We start from the raw sequence: 14,842 nt of genomic DNA, 5'->3' as shown, positions 1-14,842 counted from the left end.
CATCACTTTGGATGTTTGGTGGATGTTTTCTTATGTCTAGTAATGATGGACATGAATGAATGAATGAACAAATGAACTGAAAAACTGACAAGCTTGAACACATCCAGAGGAGGGCAACCAAAATGGAAAGGGATACTCACATCCACATCATGAAGTTTGGTTGAAAGAATTTGAAATACTTACCCTAAAGAAGAGAATACTTGGGAGCAACATGATAGTTGCTTTCAAGTATTTGAAGGATTGTGATTTTATTTCAGTTCAAAAACACTTGTTTATTGACTGCTATGATCACGGTTCTGTGCTTTGGCCAGAAGGATTAAAAATGTCTGAAATCTTACTCTGAAGGAGCTCATATTAGAATCATGTGAAAAAGAGATTCATTCTGCTTGACCCCTGAGAGCAGAATGAGCATCAATGAGTAGGAAATAAAAGGAAATAGATTTGGGATGAATATGAAAAGGAACTTTCTAATAATTAGAGCTGATCAAAATTAGGCTGCCTTCTTAGGTATCAAGGTCCTGAGCAGTTGAGGCTAGATGACCACTCCTCTGGAATGTTGTAGAGATAAATCAAGTTTTATCTAATGGTTAGTTTGGCTAGCCTCTGACATTCCTTCCAGTAAAAAAAAAGTTAATATTCTATATTTCACTGAATCATAGTTCCTTCTCCTCTCTGGGATTCAGGCTTTTTAGTACTGTAGTATTTAGAAGAGAACCTTAGAGAGCATCTAGTCCAGAGGTTCTTTACCTTTTTTATGATGTCATGGACCCCTTTGGTAATCTGCTGAAGCTTATGAACCCCTTCTCGATATCCTATCTTGAAATGCATAAAATAACATGTAGGCTTGCAAAGAAAACCAATTGTACTGAAATACAGCCATTAAAAAAAAAATTTTAACCCAATTCACAGCCCTAGGTTAAGAACCTATGATTTATGTTGAGTCCCTCAATTTTACAGGTACTACAACTGATCTGTTGAGTATAAGTGACCCACCCAAGGTCATGCAGTCATAAGTAGCATTCCTGGGATTCAAATCCAATTTCCCCATATATAAAATGAGGCCATTTACTCAGATGATCTCCAAAACCCTTTCTAGTTTTGTGGTCTTAAATTCTAGGTTTATGATTCTGAGTTACAGTATAGCAACAGAAAGCACAATAAATCCAAACCATTCTAATTCCAGCTCTTTTTTGCCTAGGGGTATTCTTTGGGCAGCAGTGTGGATTGTCTCCTTGAGGAGAGTGTGCTGTGCTCCTCATTCACACTTGTGCTACTCATTCCCACATGTCTAGAATGTAAGCTCACCACCTTCATTGACCAACCCAACTCTTAGATCTCAAGTTCTTTGAGAAAGAAGCCCAGATTTGCTTTTTTTAATACATGTCCCAAGAGCTTGGTTCAGTGCTGTAAACTCTGGGGATGCTCCATCAATAATTCCTAACTGCCAGGCACTGCAAGCCATGATGAATCTGCACTGAAATTAACAAAAGTGGTCTTCTTGGGATCATAAATAGAAATTGTAGCTTCTGTGCAATCTCAAAATAATTGAATAGGTTTTCATTGGGCACATGTGCTGTAGGTTGTCAGTAATGGTAATAATAATAAATTCAATTAGTTCATTACATATTTATTGCCCCTACTTCATGGAAAGCACTATGTTTGTTAAATGAGCAAAAGATTTAGAGTCAGATTTTGTAGTTATCGTTCAGTCATTTTCAGTTGTATGAACAGATATTCAGTCTGTTGCTGGGTCCCCATAGCTGAAGCCTTTCCAGCCCATTCCCACTCTAATAGAACAGACTTTAAGATCCCAGAGTCTCCTTCATGCCATAATAAGGCATTGAAGTGAGATTAAGTTGGAAAAAATGGCATCATCCTCTGTTATTAGAGACAACCAGTTAGTGTTCAGCTTGAACCTACAAGAGACCTGAATCTTACCTCAGCATACTTACTGGCCATATGACCTGTTCATTTAACCTATTTCTGCCTCAGTTTCCCCATCTGTAAATTGAGGATAATAATAGTACCTACCTTATTGAATTATTTTAAGGATTAAATCAGATAATATATGTAAAATACTTTTAAACTTTAAAGCACCATATAAATGCCAAGGATAAGAATAATTATTGTTATTATTTCAGATTGCCCTTCAAATGAGGACAAATTCAAATATTTGTTTCTGAAGAGAAATAGGGATGCTCTCTAGGTTTCTTCTCAAAGTTCTCCTTTGTTTCTTTCAATGCTTTTACAATTGTACCAACGGTAATAAAGAACAGTTACACAGGGTGTCTGAAAAGTTTTGGTGCAATTTAAATTTAACCTATTTATGCTTAAAATGGCACTAACCTTTTTGTAATACTCTAACACTGGAAAGTTTGCAAAGCTCTTTAAACATGTAATGTCATTTGATTTCACAAACACCATGAGATAGATCTATTCAATATTCTTTTGCCCTTTTCTAATTTTTTAAATAACATTAACCCCCCCAATTACATGTAAAAACAATTTTTTACATTCAATGGGTTTTTTTTAAGTTTTGAATTCCAAATTCTATTCCTCTCTCCCCTCCCCCTTCACCAAAACTTTAAGCAATCTGATAAAGGTTCTTATACTCTTTTTAAAGACAGTTTTCATCCCTTTTAATACTTCTCTTCTGATTATATCCCACCAAGAAGAGTGTTCCTTGAGGAAGAGTCAGTAAGAGGCAGGGAGAGACCTAGAATTAAGGCACAGAGTGTGAGTAAGAGACAAGTAGAAGGGAATAAATTTCCAACAGGTTGTCAAGGCTGTCTAGCACAGTGTTGGTCACTTCACATAGAAACAGGGACCAATAAACCATATGTAATGATCCCTGTGGGCACATACTGACTTAGACAACTACGTAATAACATTATCTATGTTTTATTATATATTTCTTTATGTTGTTAAATATTTACCAATTACATCGTCATCTGGTTCAGTAGCACTCTGCAATGTTGTGGATTGTGTGTTTGGCACCTCTGGTCTCGTAAATATGCAAAACTGTGAATCTTTTATTTATGAAGCTGTAGAATTCACATTATGTGTAATATGGTGACATCATGGTGTATTCACATTCATGTAGGTACTTGATAAATATTTAGTGATTGATGGATTGGTGGCAAAATAAATAGTGTGCCAGGTCTGAAGTTAGGAGGACTCTTCTTGAGTTCAAATCTGGCCTCAGACACTCACTAGCTGTATGATTCTGGACAAGTCAATTAACCCTGTTTGCCTCAGTTTTTTTATCTTCCAAATGAAGTGGAGAAGGAAATAGCATACCACTCCTGTATCTTTGCCAAGAAAACCCCAAATAAGGTGATAAAGAGTCTGACATGACTGAAACAAATGAATAACAACAACAAGGATTGATCATACAAAGAGCATTGGGGTTGGGCATAAAAGATTCAATTTCAAGCCTAATAACTGACACTGGTGGTATGACTTTGGCTGTTACTTAGACTCTCTAAATATCAACTTACCTATCTATAAAATGGAATGATAGTACTTACTATAACTACCTTGTAGGGATATTATGAAGATCAAGTGAAACTATGTATATAGAATGCTTTCTAACCATAGTTATTATATGTCCTTTTGAACATTTTTCTCTTTTCCTCTCCAGAGCCATGTTTGACTATGACAAGAGCAAAGATAGTGGACTGCCAAGTCAAGGACTGAGCTTTAAGTATGGTGACATTCTCCATGTTATCAATGCTTCTGATGATGAGTGGTGGCAAGCCCGAAGAGTAACTCTAGAGGGAGACAGTGAGGAGATGGGTGTCATACCCAGCAAAAGGAGGTAATGATTGCTCTTCCTATTTCATAGCATGTGATCTTTAGCTTTTATGGGATGGATGAAAGAGAAAAATATAGAGATATCAAGAGAGACAAAGAGATAGACAAGACAGAAAGACCTCTCAAAAGACAGAGGGTCACAGAGATGGAGACAGAAACAATAAGACAGAAAGAAATGGAGAAAAAAACAGAAATAAAAAAGAAACTGAGAGGGAGGAAGGGAGGGACAGATAGACAGAGAGAGAGAGAGAGAGAGAGAGAGAGAGAGAGAGAGAGAGAGAGAATTTCCAAAATAAACCAGTTTAATCTGAGAATTCATCCAGGAGGAAATTGCCAGCCCAGACAGGTGACACCAATTAAATTTTCTCTTTCTGCATATATTATGGTTTTAATGAAAATTTGTGACTATGAGCTCATGTTCTGACAAGACACCAAACGATAAACAAACAGTCTGTTCAGACTGTCTTGCTGTTTGTGCCTTTTGGAGCAGTTTAATTTACTCCAGTGTATGTCTTTCAGAACAAACTTGTCAGTGGGTACACGTTACTAACTCTCCTAGGACCCTGAAAAGCCCATCAGAGACATAGCAAGTACACCAGGCAACCTTTTAGAAGATTCATGGTTGCAGTAGCCCATGCTAGCAAATCAATAAATTAACATGGATTTTTTAAGCACCTACTAGATGCCAGGCATTCTGCTAGTCAGAGCACAATAATGAAACCATTCCTACTCTCAAATAGGTTAGTTACATTCTATCAGGGTAAATAGTCTGTACACATATAAGTAAATACAAAACAGTTATTGGGGAGGGGTTGTCATCTGCCACTTGGTGGATCCGCAAAGACCTCATGTAGGAAGTGGTGCTGGGCCATCTTCAGTCATCCTAATCTATAACTGGCACTGGACCCAGATGGCTCTGGAAGAGAAAGTGAGGCTGGTGGCTTTGCACAACCCTTCCTCACTTAAATCCGGTCCACCTGCTTGTCATGGCGTCACCTCCCTGACGTCATGGTCCTCTTCAAGAATGAAGGACAAACCACAACCATGTAAGAGGTGGCTCTTGAACTGAACTTTGAAGGAAGATGAGGCTTTTAAGGAGGTGAGGAGGCAGCGTATTCCAGGCATGTAAGACACCTTATGCAAAGGCACAGAGATGAAAGATAGAATATTGTTTGTTTAGGAGACTGAGGTTTTGTGTATGTTTATGATGTTGCCAAACACTGGTGGAAAAAATCTAAAATTTTCCCAGAAACCCAGATGTTTTCTCTAGAGCATGCCAATCATAGCTGGCTATGCATAAATTTCAACCTTTTGGGAATTAGTCTTCCTTTCATTTTCATTCCCATCTTTGGCATTGTGAAGAGACAGCTAGAGCTATGAACAGGGTGAGTTTTTTAGTGTCATCCTTGGCCAGGAATTTGAGAAGCCAGGAAAAAACCCCCACACTAGAGAAAGGATTCTTAATCTAGGATGACTATGTGAACTTTTTTTTTTTAAATTAATAACTGTATTTAATTTAATTGCTTTCTTTTGTATGTATCTTATGTATTTAACAAAAATATGAATCTGCAAAGGGGTTGAAATGCTTCATCAGAGTGACAGAGGGGCCGAATACACTATAAAAGTTAAGAAATCCTCTGTTGGAGGCAGCTAGTTTACCTGCTTTTTGGTTCTTGACACTCCTAATTATCTTTACATGAGAGAAATTTTCCTCTCAAGGACTGTCTTTCTTAGTATCTAGTCATTGTGCAAGGACCAGAAATTGTTGGACCATACCCTAGAAAACTAATGAAATGAAAGTCAGGAGTGACATTGTTTAAAATAATCAGTTTATTCCCAAAAGCTGTTTTTATATTCTCAGAATGCTACCAGGCCATTTCCCCATCCATAACACATTGATTTCTGAAATGCCTTTAAATAGGTTGTTCATGTAACCAAGCAGCACAGGACTGCTTACTGTATAGAAGGCCATATCAGGATTTAACTAAGATAAGCCCAGACTTGAGGAGATCTGACTTAGATGCAAGATAAGACTTCAAACTCACCCAGCTCCAGAGAAGGCTGGGCCATGAGTTCTGTGCCTGTTTTTGCAGTCTTTATTTTGACCATATGAACAGGGTTAGAATGAGGAGGAAGAGGGTTATCTGCCCTGTTTTCTCTGTTTTCTTTAGAAGCAATAGTGTGATAGTTTAGGAGGAGTGCTGGGTTAAAAGACTGAAAGGATTTTAGTCCTGACTCAGCCACTAGTGAGGTCTGTGATCTGAAGCAAGTCTCTGATGTTTCTTCCACAGTTTCTTCCTCTAAAATGATAAAGTTGGAAGATTTCCATTAGATTTAGAACAGAGAGGAGTCTTAGGTCACAGGGTCATGAAATCATAGATTCACAGCTGGAAGGGAACTTGGAAGCCATCTTAGAGGTCAGTTAATGCAGCAGACTCATTTTACAGAGAAAGAAACTGAGTCTCCAAGAGGTTAAGTGATTTTCCAAAGGTTACACAGGTAGTAAGTCACAGAGTGAAGACTCAAACCTTACTCCTCTGTCATCTAACTTCAAGTTGAGTGTTATTCCCACCATACCATGATATATCTTGAAAGAAAGAGTTAGGAAGGGAGGGAGGGAAGAAGGAAGGAAAAAAATGAAGGAGAGAATGAATGGAGAGATGAAGGAAGGAAGAAAGAAAGAAAAAGGAAGGAAGGAAGGAAGGAAGGAAGGAAGGAAGGAAGGAAGGAAGGAAGGAAGGAAGGAAGGAAAGAAGGGAGGAAGGGAGGGAGGGAGGAAGGGAGGGAGGGAGGGAGGGAGGGAGGGAGGAAGGGAGGGAGGAAGGAAGGAAGGAAGGAGGGAAGGAGGGAAGGAAGGAAGGAAGGAAGGGAGGAAGGGAGGGAGGGAGGGAGGGAGGAATGTTGGCCATATTGTCTGGGGCCAGAGATGAGTGCATCTCTCAACATCATGCACTGGAATTTTTCTCCTACATTTTGGTAATTAGACTCTTAAGGTCATAAGAGAGGTATCAAGGAAGTGATACCATGATCCTCATTTCATGGTAGCATGAGTCTTGTAACTCTTCCCTCTCCCAAGCATTCCAAGATTAGCCATAAATGCTAGAATGGAAAAATACAGTATCTTAGCCAAACATACTAAAAGCAAAGATAAGCTTCTTGCCATAAGGAGCAGTGAGAAGAGAAAGATTTAACTCAGATTTCACATATGCTATAGGCTTAGAATAAAGTACTGGATACCAGCTAAAGACAGCTGAGGTTGTAACACATTAGAATATGACTTCCTTAAGGGAAAGGCCTCGTTTGGTTTGAGTTTTTTGTTTGTTTGTTTGTTTTGTTTTGTTTGTATTCCCAGCACCTAGTAGAATGTTGTGCCAAGTAATAGACACTTAATACATGTTGGTCAAATTGTTTGTTTGGGTCAAGGTGGCCCACCAATACACAGTACAGTGGGACAAACCATTCCAAAAGTTCTCCCCTTGATTTTGTCTTAAGGAAGTATGGCACAAGAGCAGAGGACACAGGCTGATATCCTGACTCTGTTATGTGTATTATTGGAGAAGTCTCATAACTCTGAGACTCTTCATTTATGAAATTAAGGGATTGGAAAAGAAGGCCTCCAAGATCCCTTCCAGCTCTGAATTCTATGAGAACTCTCAGAAATCAAGACAGGAATTGAGGAAATATAAGAATATAAATCTCAATTTTAGTTCTTTTATTGAATTTCTCCATGATTTTTCTTCACCTGGGAAATAGAGAGTAACAGTGATACTATGCCCAACATCACAAAGGTTGCTGTGATGATACATAAGTCAATGCTGGGAATTGACCTCTGGATGTCTTATGTAGAAAGCTTTGTATAAGTATAAAACATTAGTTCTCTACCAGATACAAAAACCTTGCAATATGATAATGGAACTCCCTTTGGTTTATATTCATGTTCACACAACAGTCCTATAATGCTGTTAAAAATGCTGATTTCACAAATCCAAGATGGCAGACACATGGCTAGATAGCAGTTTATTTGAAAGATATTTAATGAGCTGCATGTTCCAAATGAGTGAATAATGTCATATGGTGGTCAAAATAGCTAATATGATCTTGGCCCACAAGAAAGAGAAGTAGTGTCTAAGACCAGGAAGAGGCAGCCTCTCTGTACTCTGCCTGAATGTGGCCCTTCTGGCGTATTGTGTTTATTCAAAGGCATTGAATTATAGGAAGGATAGCATCCAGAGGAGGATGATCAGGACAGGGGCAGGCATGAAGTCCCTGAAACTTGACAAGTGCTCAAAGGAACTGGAAACATTTAGCTTGGAGGAGAGAAGATTTTAGGAAGACTTGGTAGCTATCTTCATGTATTTGAAGGATTGGCATGTGAAAGCAGGATTGTAGCTCTATTTGATCCCAGAGGGCAGAACTAGAATTTACAGAGAGGCAGATTTAGGATTCATATAGGGAAAGACTTGGCATCAGAGCTCTCCAAAAGTGGAATGGGCTTCCTGGGAAGGAAGTGGATTTTCCCTCAGAGAAGTTCTCCAAGCAAACACCAGACAACGACTCGTCACATATACTGTAGAGAGATTCTTGTTCAGGTGTGAATGGGATAAAGATAATCTCTGAGATGCCTTCAAATTTTGAGATGCTTTAATTCTGTGAAGTATTTGTCGAGGGTCTTTGGGCTGTATGGCTTTATCCTTCATCCCAGAATATTCTTTGAGGAGCAATCACCCTCAAACTAGCAATACCACGAATAACACTTTGCACTCACAGGCCTCCTTCCTCTGAAGAGCTCTCAGCAGTTTTCTGAGTGAAATCATTTTCCAACTGCCTGCAATGATCATTGTCCAGCTGTCTGATTTACCATTTCTCCAGCTTCTTGGATGAGAACCATGTTTAGCAGCCACAGTAAAGCTGGATCAGGGAAAATGAATTTGGAATTGTAAATCAAATTTCAGTATCCATTTCTGTTTTATTTTATGATGGGTGCAGTAGATCAGAAAAAGCCAGAATTTATGGTTGAGAAAGAATTACGGTCCAATTTTCTCCTGGGAATCTGGCTAAGTTTCCAGTCCTTAAGTCTTATTGATTAAATGGGATTTGAAAACAATTTGTCGTTAGACATTTTCCATGAATGCCCTCTTCCTAGGTAAATATCTTATTTGCGAATGGGAGACCATCATTTAATTCCATCTTGAGGATCTGAAGACCACAGCTAAGGATAAATCTCTGTAATGGCACCATACATTTAGCTAAAAGCGTCTTAGAAAGCATCTAGTCCAACATTCTCATTTTACAGATTAAGAAACTGAGGCCCAGAGATGTTGAATGGCTTGCCTAGAGCCACACAAATACTAGGTAGTAATGCTAAGAACCCAGATTGGCTGAATCTAGACTCTATCCCCATACATTTCCTTTCTAACCCCTATTATCAATAGGTGCTTTGCTCTGAACACTGCTGGTTCCATAATCTGTGTCTTCTTTGGAATAACACATGATATTTCAAGCATAATTGGCAAGATCCAAAATGAGTAATATTAGTACAGCATTGAAAGTTTGCTTTTCAAGTAACCCAATAGAGCAGGGAGAAATAAAGGCTCTGTTGGCAAAATGATGTCCCATGCCAGCTACCCACCCCCACCCTATCCCCACTACGTATCTGAACTGAGCCCAAAGGAGCAGATGGGAAGTAGAAAAGAAGGCAGAGGGAAACAGTTGGACCTATTAAGTCATGGCCATTTCCAAATCTCTGGAGGCTCCAGTTGTCAGTATATATTCTTCATATTTTTTAGTCCTGTTTTTCGTTTTAGCATTTTGGCCAGGCTTCTAAGCAGAGAGGATTTCTGCTAAAAACGAACTAATTAAATGCTTTATTCCAAACAAAATAATGGAAGTACACTAGCCTTTCTTAGACACTAAATCTGTTTGGGGGATCCATCCCTTACTTGGAGTAGAATTAGCTCAATTCAATTTGGTTCAATCCTATAAACTTTTTTAAAATTGGTTGGTTGGTTGTTGTCCATCATTCTCAAAGAGGATCAAAATGACATTACTATGTTGAAAAAGTACAATATGTCTCACCATGGCTGACCTTTCTAATTTGAGCTCAGAAGGCTCTACCATTTGTGTTGGACACAAATAGTCCATATGAATATTTGGAATGAACATTCAACCCTATACTGTCACCATGGATAGAAAGGTGATAATGTATGTTGCTTTAAGATTTACAATGCACTTTCTTCCCAACAACGTTAATGTTTGAAACCACAGGGAGGTTACGTGACAGAGAAGCTATCAATACAGTTGGGGAGTGTCTAAGGTATGCTTAGAACCCAGATTTTTGCTACTTACAAGGACAGGACTTTTTCTCCCATGATGCCATTCAACATAGTCATAAATTGAAAGCTGAAGGAGACCTTCAGAATATCTGGTTCACCATCTTCACTTTACAGATTAATTAATCAACCCTTAATAAATGCCAACAATATCCCAGATATCCTACTAAGCACCAAGGTCAAGACAAAAGTGAAACAGTTCCTGATCTCAAGGAGTTTACATTCTAATAAGGGTGAGAGCATGCATATATATAGGGAAATATGAGGAAACTGAAGACACAGAGAGGTTAAGTAACTTGCCAAAGATCACGCAGGTAGCAAGCAGCAGAGCTTGGATGTGAACCCAGTATTGATTCCAAATTTCCTTTCTATCATCCTGTGTTGTTCATCCCCTTCTACGCTTCAGTAGGTCTATGATTTCAGAGATGATTGCACCGCCCCCCCATAACCCTCAAAGGAGCTTACAGTCTAGTAGTGCATGAGGATATGATAAGTGTCAAAGTAGCTGTAATACAAAAACAAACCAAGGAAATTACATAACAGAGGCACAAAGAATGTGATAGGAGAGGTCTTAAGAGTAAAAACTTGTTTCCAGCTGGTTTAAGTCAAAGAAAATTTTCTAGAGAAGTTGACATTTGGGCTGGTCAGAATGGGTAAAATTCCAATAGGGAGAGAAAAAGACTCTGGTATTATCTCTATTGGTTAAAAAATTCCATCATCTCTTCAAATTGTATCTTATTTTATAAAATAAATATTTATTTAAGGTAATGAATGTCAGGTTGATAAGCTATTTTTAAGTGCACATGAATTTATAGACATAGAGATTTTTTTTCCTCACACCTTATCTAAAGGACAAGTTGAGGGTAGAAAATACACATGAAATGTCTTCTACAAACATTTTTCAAGGTTGAACAACTAAAGGCTTGCTCATTTGAGGTGTCCCGTAGGGCCTAGAAACAGCTTAAAATTATCATTCTGCCTGGCTTATCAAAAAGAACATGCATCTCTACTGGATCTAGCTTTATTTTCACTGTTCCACATCCTACTTTGGTTCTTTCTCCCTACACTTTGAACTTTTAGTCTTGGTGAAATGAAAAAAAGTAAGTTGTAGGTAATTGTTTGGGGTTTAGTTGTAGACAGGTGGGGATAGGTGACCATGGTTGACTTATATGGTCATGGATCTACTATGGATAATACTAAATAATACAGTATTTTTTTAAAAAAAGGTAAATAGATGCTAGTCTCAGGAGATATATATCCTTTTTCTCTCTGCTCATCCCATTAAAATCTTGCCAATGACTGGCCTTGTTGCCAGTGACTAGTGCTGATTGTATTGTGCTAAACATTGCTCAATCCTTTTTTTTTTTTTTTTACTTTCTCTGAAGTTAGTCTCCAAGATGTTGGCTATTTGGCTTCCTTTAAGAGTGAATTATTTCAACATGTAATACTGGACTGGGACTCAGGAGACCCAGATTCAACTCCTGGTTCAAATTGGGGCAACTAACTCCCTAGATGTATGACTTGGGACAAGTCACTGTGCTTCTTACAGAGAATCTTGGTTTTCTGCTCTTTGAAACAGGCATAGATTTGCCCTTCCTCCTTCATTGGGTTGTTGTGAGGAAACAAAGTATTTAAGAAATAGGAGCTCTTAGCTTATTCATATTTGACCCCCTTGTTATTCCCCATGATGGTTCCACCATCCTCTGAACCACAAAAGCTCAAATTTCATCCACCTTTGACTACTTTGTCTTTCTCTCACCACATCTAACCAGTGGTCAAGTCTTATTGATTCTACCTTCACAAGAGTTCTGGCATCCATTCCTCTCCTCCCTCACCCTCCATTCTCTCTTCAAAGACCAACTTAAATGTTTCTCCTCCTTTGAAATGTTTCTGACCCATACTTACCCCTTCACATATGAAAATAACCTCTCCTTCATCAACTTATCTTAGACCTTTCCATTGTAGTAATCACTAAACTTCCTTTATAGATATATCTACATATAGATAATCTGTATATACATGTGTGTAATGTATATATTTCACTTTTGTATTGTAAGTGTATACATATTTGTTATATGCATATATATAAACACATATATATCTATCTTTTATATTGCAATTTCTTTTAGAAGAGAGCCTCAGTCATATATCTCTGTAAAATCAATTCATACCACATAGTAGATCCATGACCATATTTGTTGAACTGAGTTGAACATAGAAATTTGTTACTTCCATGCAAACTATTTCCATTTTTGTCCAGATAATTGGGCCACTGGCTCATCCAATAGAGGTTTTTGGCCTCCAAATCAGTTGCCTGTGGTCCAGTCTTTGTGACATTCTGTGACAGATAAAACCAAATTGGAACTGTTAGAGGGACACAATCTATTCATCTAGTGATTTAGCTCTCCTACATCATGCTTGTTAAGTGACATTTTCCCAATACTTTGTCACAGTGCTTCTAATACATCTAGTCTACTGATATTCAGAGCTGCTCATTTTTCAGGAACTGTTTCACTTTTGCCTTTTATAATCAGCACTTTCCACAGTGCCCAGAATATATTAAGCCCTCAGTAAATGCTTGTCGACTGATTGACTTTCTCATAGTACCACCAAGAGATCTTGTACATCCTTCCTCACATTGTAGGCTAGGTACCAGCCCACAAGTTTCTGCTCTTCTTCAGAGGTCATTGTGGGCCAGCATTCCAATGCATAAATCATAAATAAAACACAGCCTCATGGGGTTAGATATTTCTGCCTTAACTTGCATGGCCACTTCCCCATGCCAATGCTGTATGTGTGTAGCTCCAACTAACACAGTTCACTTCGGATGTTCCAGCCTGTCCTCCATCCATGATGTTGCCTTGCTGGAGCTGATAGCAGCAATTCATCACCAGATACGATAACAACAACATCAACAAGTAGAACTCATAGAGTCCTTTAAAGTTTGCAAAACATTTTTGCATCCGTTATACCATTTGATCCTCACAGAAACTCTGGGAGGTAGCTGATAAGATCCCCATTTTACAGGTGAGATAACTGAGGCACAGTGGGGTTCAGTGACTTACCCGGAGTCACAAAGATAGTAAGTGGATTCAGATTCCTGTCTGCCTAAATCCAAGTTCATGAGCTCTGCCACCTTGAAACTCAAAGCCAAAGGAAGGGATTGTTCTTTTTCCTTCACAGGTATCTGTCCTCTCCTTATCCTTACTTTTCATCGAGTTCCCATAACAGAAGACACAGGTGATCATATAGGGGATAAAGCAGGACTCAGGAGGGAAAGTGACAGATCCTTTGGCCCAATGACCTTGGGTAGTGTCCAAACGAAGCCCCTTAATAAGCTTATTAAAATGGAGCAGTAGAAACTGCTGATTTGGGGGGTTAATATAAAGCCAATTTGAATGTTAATGCTAAAATGAATTTATCATACTTTTTGCTTTAAGCCAGCTGCTAATTGCTTTACCTTTATCAAAACCACGTTGTAGATGATCATGCACTTGGCTAATCTGTATTATTATTCTTTTTGAGTTGAAAATTATCTTGAAAAAATAGCAATTTGCCCTCCCCACCCCTACTTCTAAGATCTGCTCATTTCATATCCATTTTAAACCACAAATTGTTCTTGGTTTATTTAAAGTTCAACCAAAAATTGCCAAAGTCTTCTAGATTTTTAAAATTACAAAAAAAAAACCTTTAGCTTCCCATTGGTCGTGAATTTTTATTGCTTTATATGGGCTCACTCAAGATCACTGATATCATTGTTAACCTTGAGTGCAGTACCAAAACTTGATATCTTAAAAAGATCTTCAACCTTTGTGAGTGACGGTTTGCTTTTATTTGACTATGTATCTGGGGTTTTTAAATAGTTAAATAGTTTTGAAATCAAAGAGATTTTAATTAGATATATAAGGTAGATAGCTAAACATGCAAGATGGTAGGATTTAAAGTCAGAGGGCACCCAACCCCTCTAGTCCAACCATTACATTTTAACAAATAAGAAAACTGAGATCTCATGAAAAATAGGTGGTTTGCTCTAAATCACCAGCATGGTACATGGCAGAACCAGGAATCAAACACAGGTCTTTGGCCTCAAATGTAAAATGGAGATCATAATAACACCTCCCTCCCAGTGTAGTTGTGAGGATCAAATGAGTTAATATTTGATCTTGCAATCATCTTGTACATAGGAGGTGCTCAATAAAGGCCCATTTCCTTCCTTATTAAAAAGCTCACATTGCTTTATTACTTAGAAGTTTACAAAGTACTCCCTCCCTACCTCAAAATCCCCATAAATTATATACTGTAAGTATTTTAAATTCTATTTTACAGATGAGAAAACTGAGACTTCTTACTCCAAGTCTGGGATATTCACAACCCGACTTGTCCTCTAAGAGGTGCTCATTGGATGTTTGTTGGATTTAAAGCCTTCATGCTAGGTGATTAAACGCATAAGTGGCCTCTATAAATGAGAGAGGACATTTTATTAGGACATAATGAAGCAGTATCCATCACTCCTCATTAGGAAGGCTGTTTTTTTTTTTAAAAGAGTCCAGAATAATGTTAATGCAATAATTGACATTTTGGAGGATAGGAGAGAGGCATATTTGATCAGCATTTTCACCTGGGTTAAAGCTGAGAGAAGCAGAGAAAGCTTAGAGCCAGTAATTTTCCCCATGATCCTCTTTCCATTTGGCAGATTA

The 14,842-nt window shown here is 38.2% G+C and overlaps 1 protein-coding gene across 31 annotated transcripts in view; it reads left to right on the top strand.

The window, feature by feature from the left end:
* The window catches only part of DLG2 (discs large MAGUK scaffold protein 2), a 2,470,643-nt gene that overhangs the window by 2,371,486 nt on the left and 84,315 nt on the right, over window positions 1–14,842 (top strand). For all 31 annotated transcript variants that reach the window (XM_069070968.1, XM_069070969.1, XM_069070964.1 and 28 more), the window contains one exon: window positions 3,644–3,820. In XM_069070968.1, coding sequence (XP_068927069.1) covers window positions 3,644–3,820 — 177 coding nt within the window. The remainder of the gene's footprint in view (window positions 1–3,643; window positions 3,821–14,842) is intronic.

This window comes from Petaurus breviceps, unplaced genomic scaffold (genome assembly GCF_028583685.1).
Source record: "Petaurus breviceps papuanus isolate PSGF00001 unplaced genomic scaffold, PetGlider_PUasm1.0 90823, whole genome shotgun sequence".
Classification (NCBI taxonomy): Eukaryota; Metazoa; Chordata; class Mammalia; order Diprotodontia; family Petauridae; genus Petaurus; species Petaurus breviceps.
Note: the sequence above shows the minus strand (reverse complement) of the source record. Positions and strands in the feature narration are given on the sequence as shown.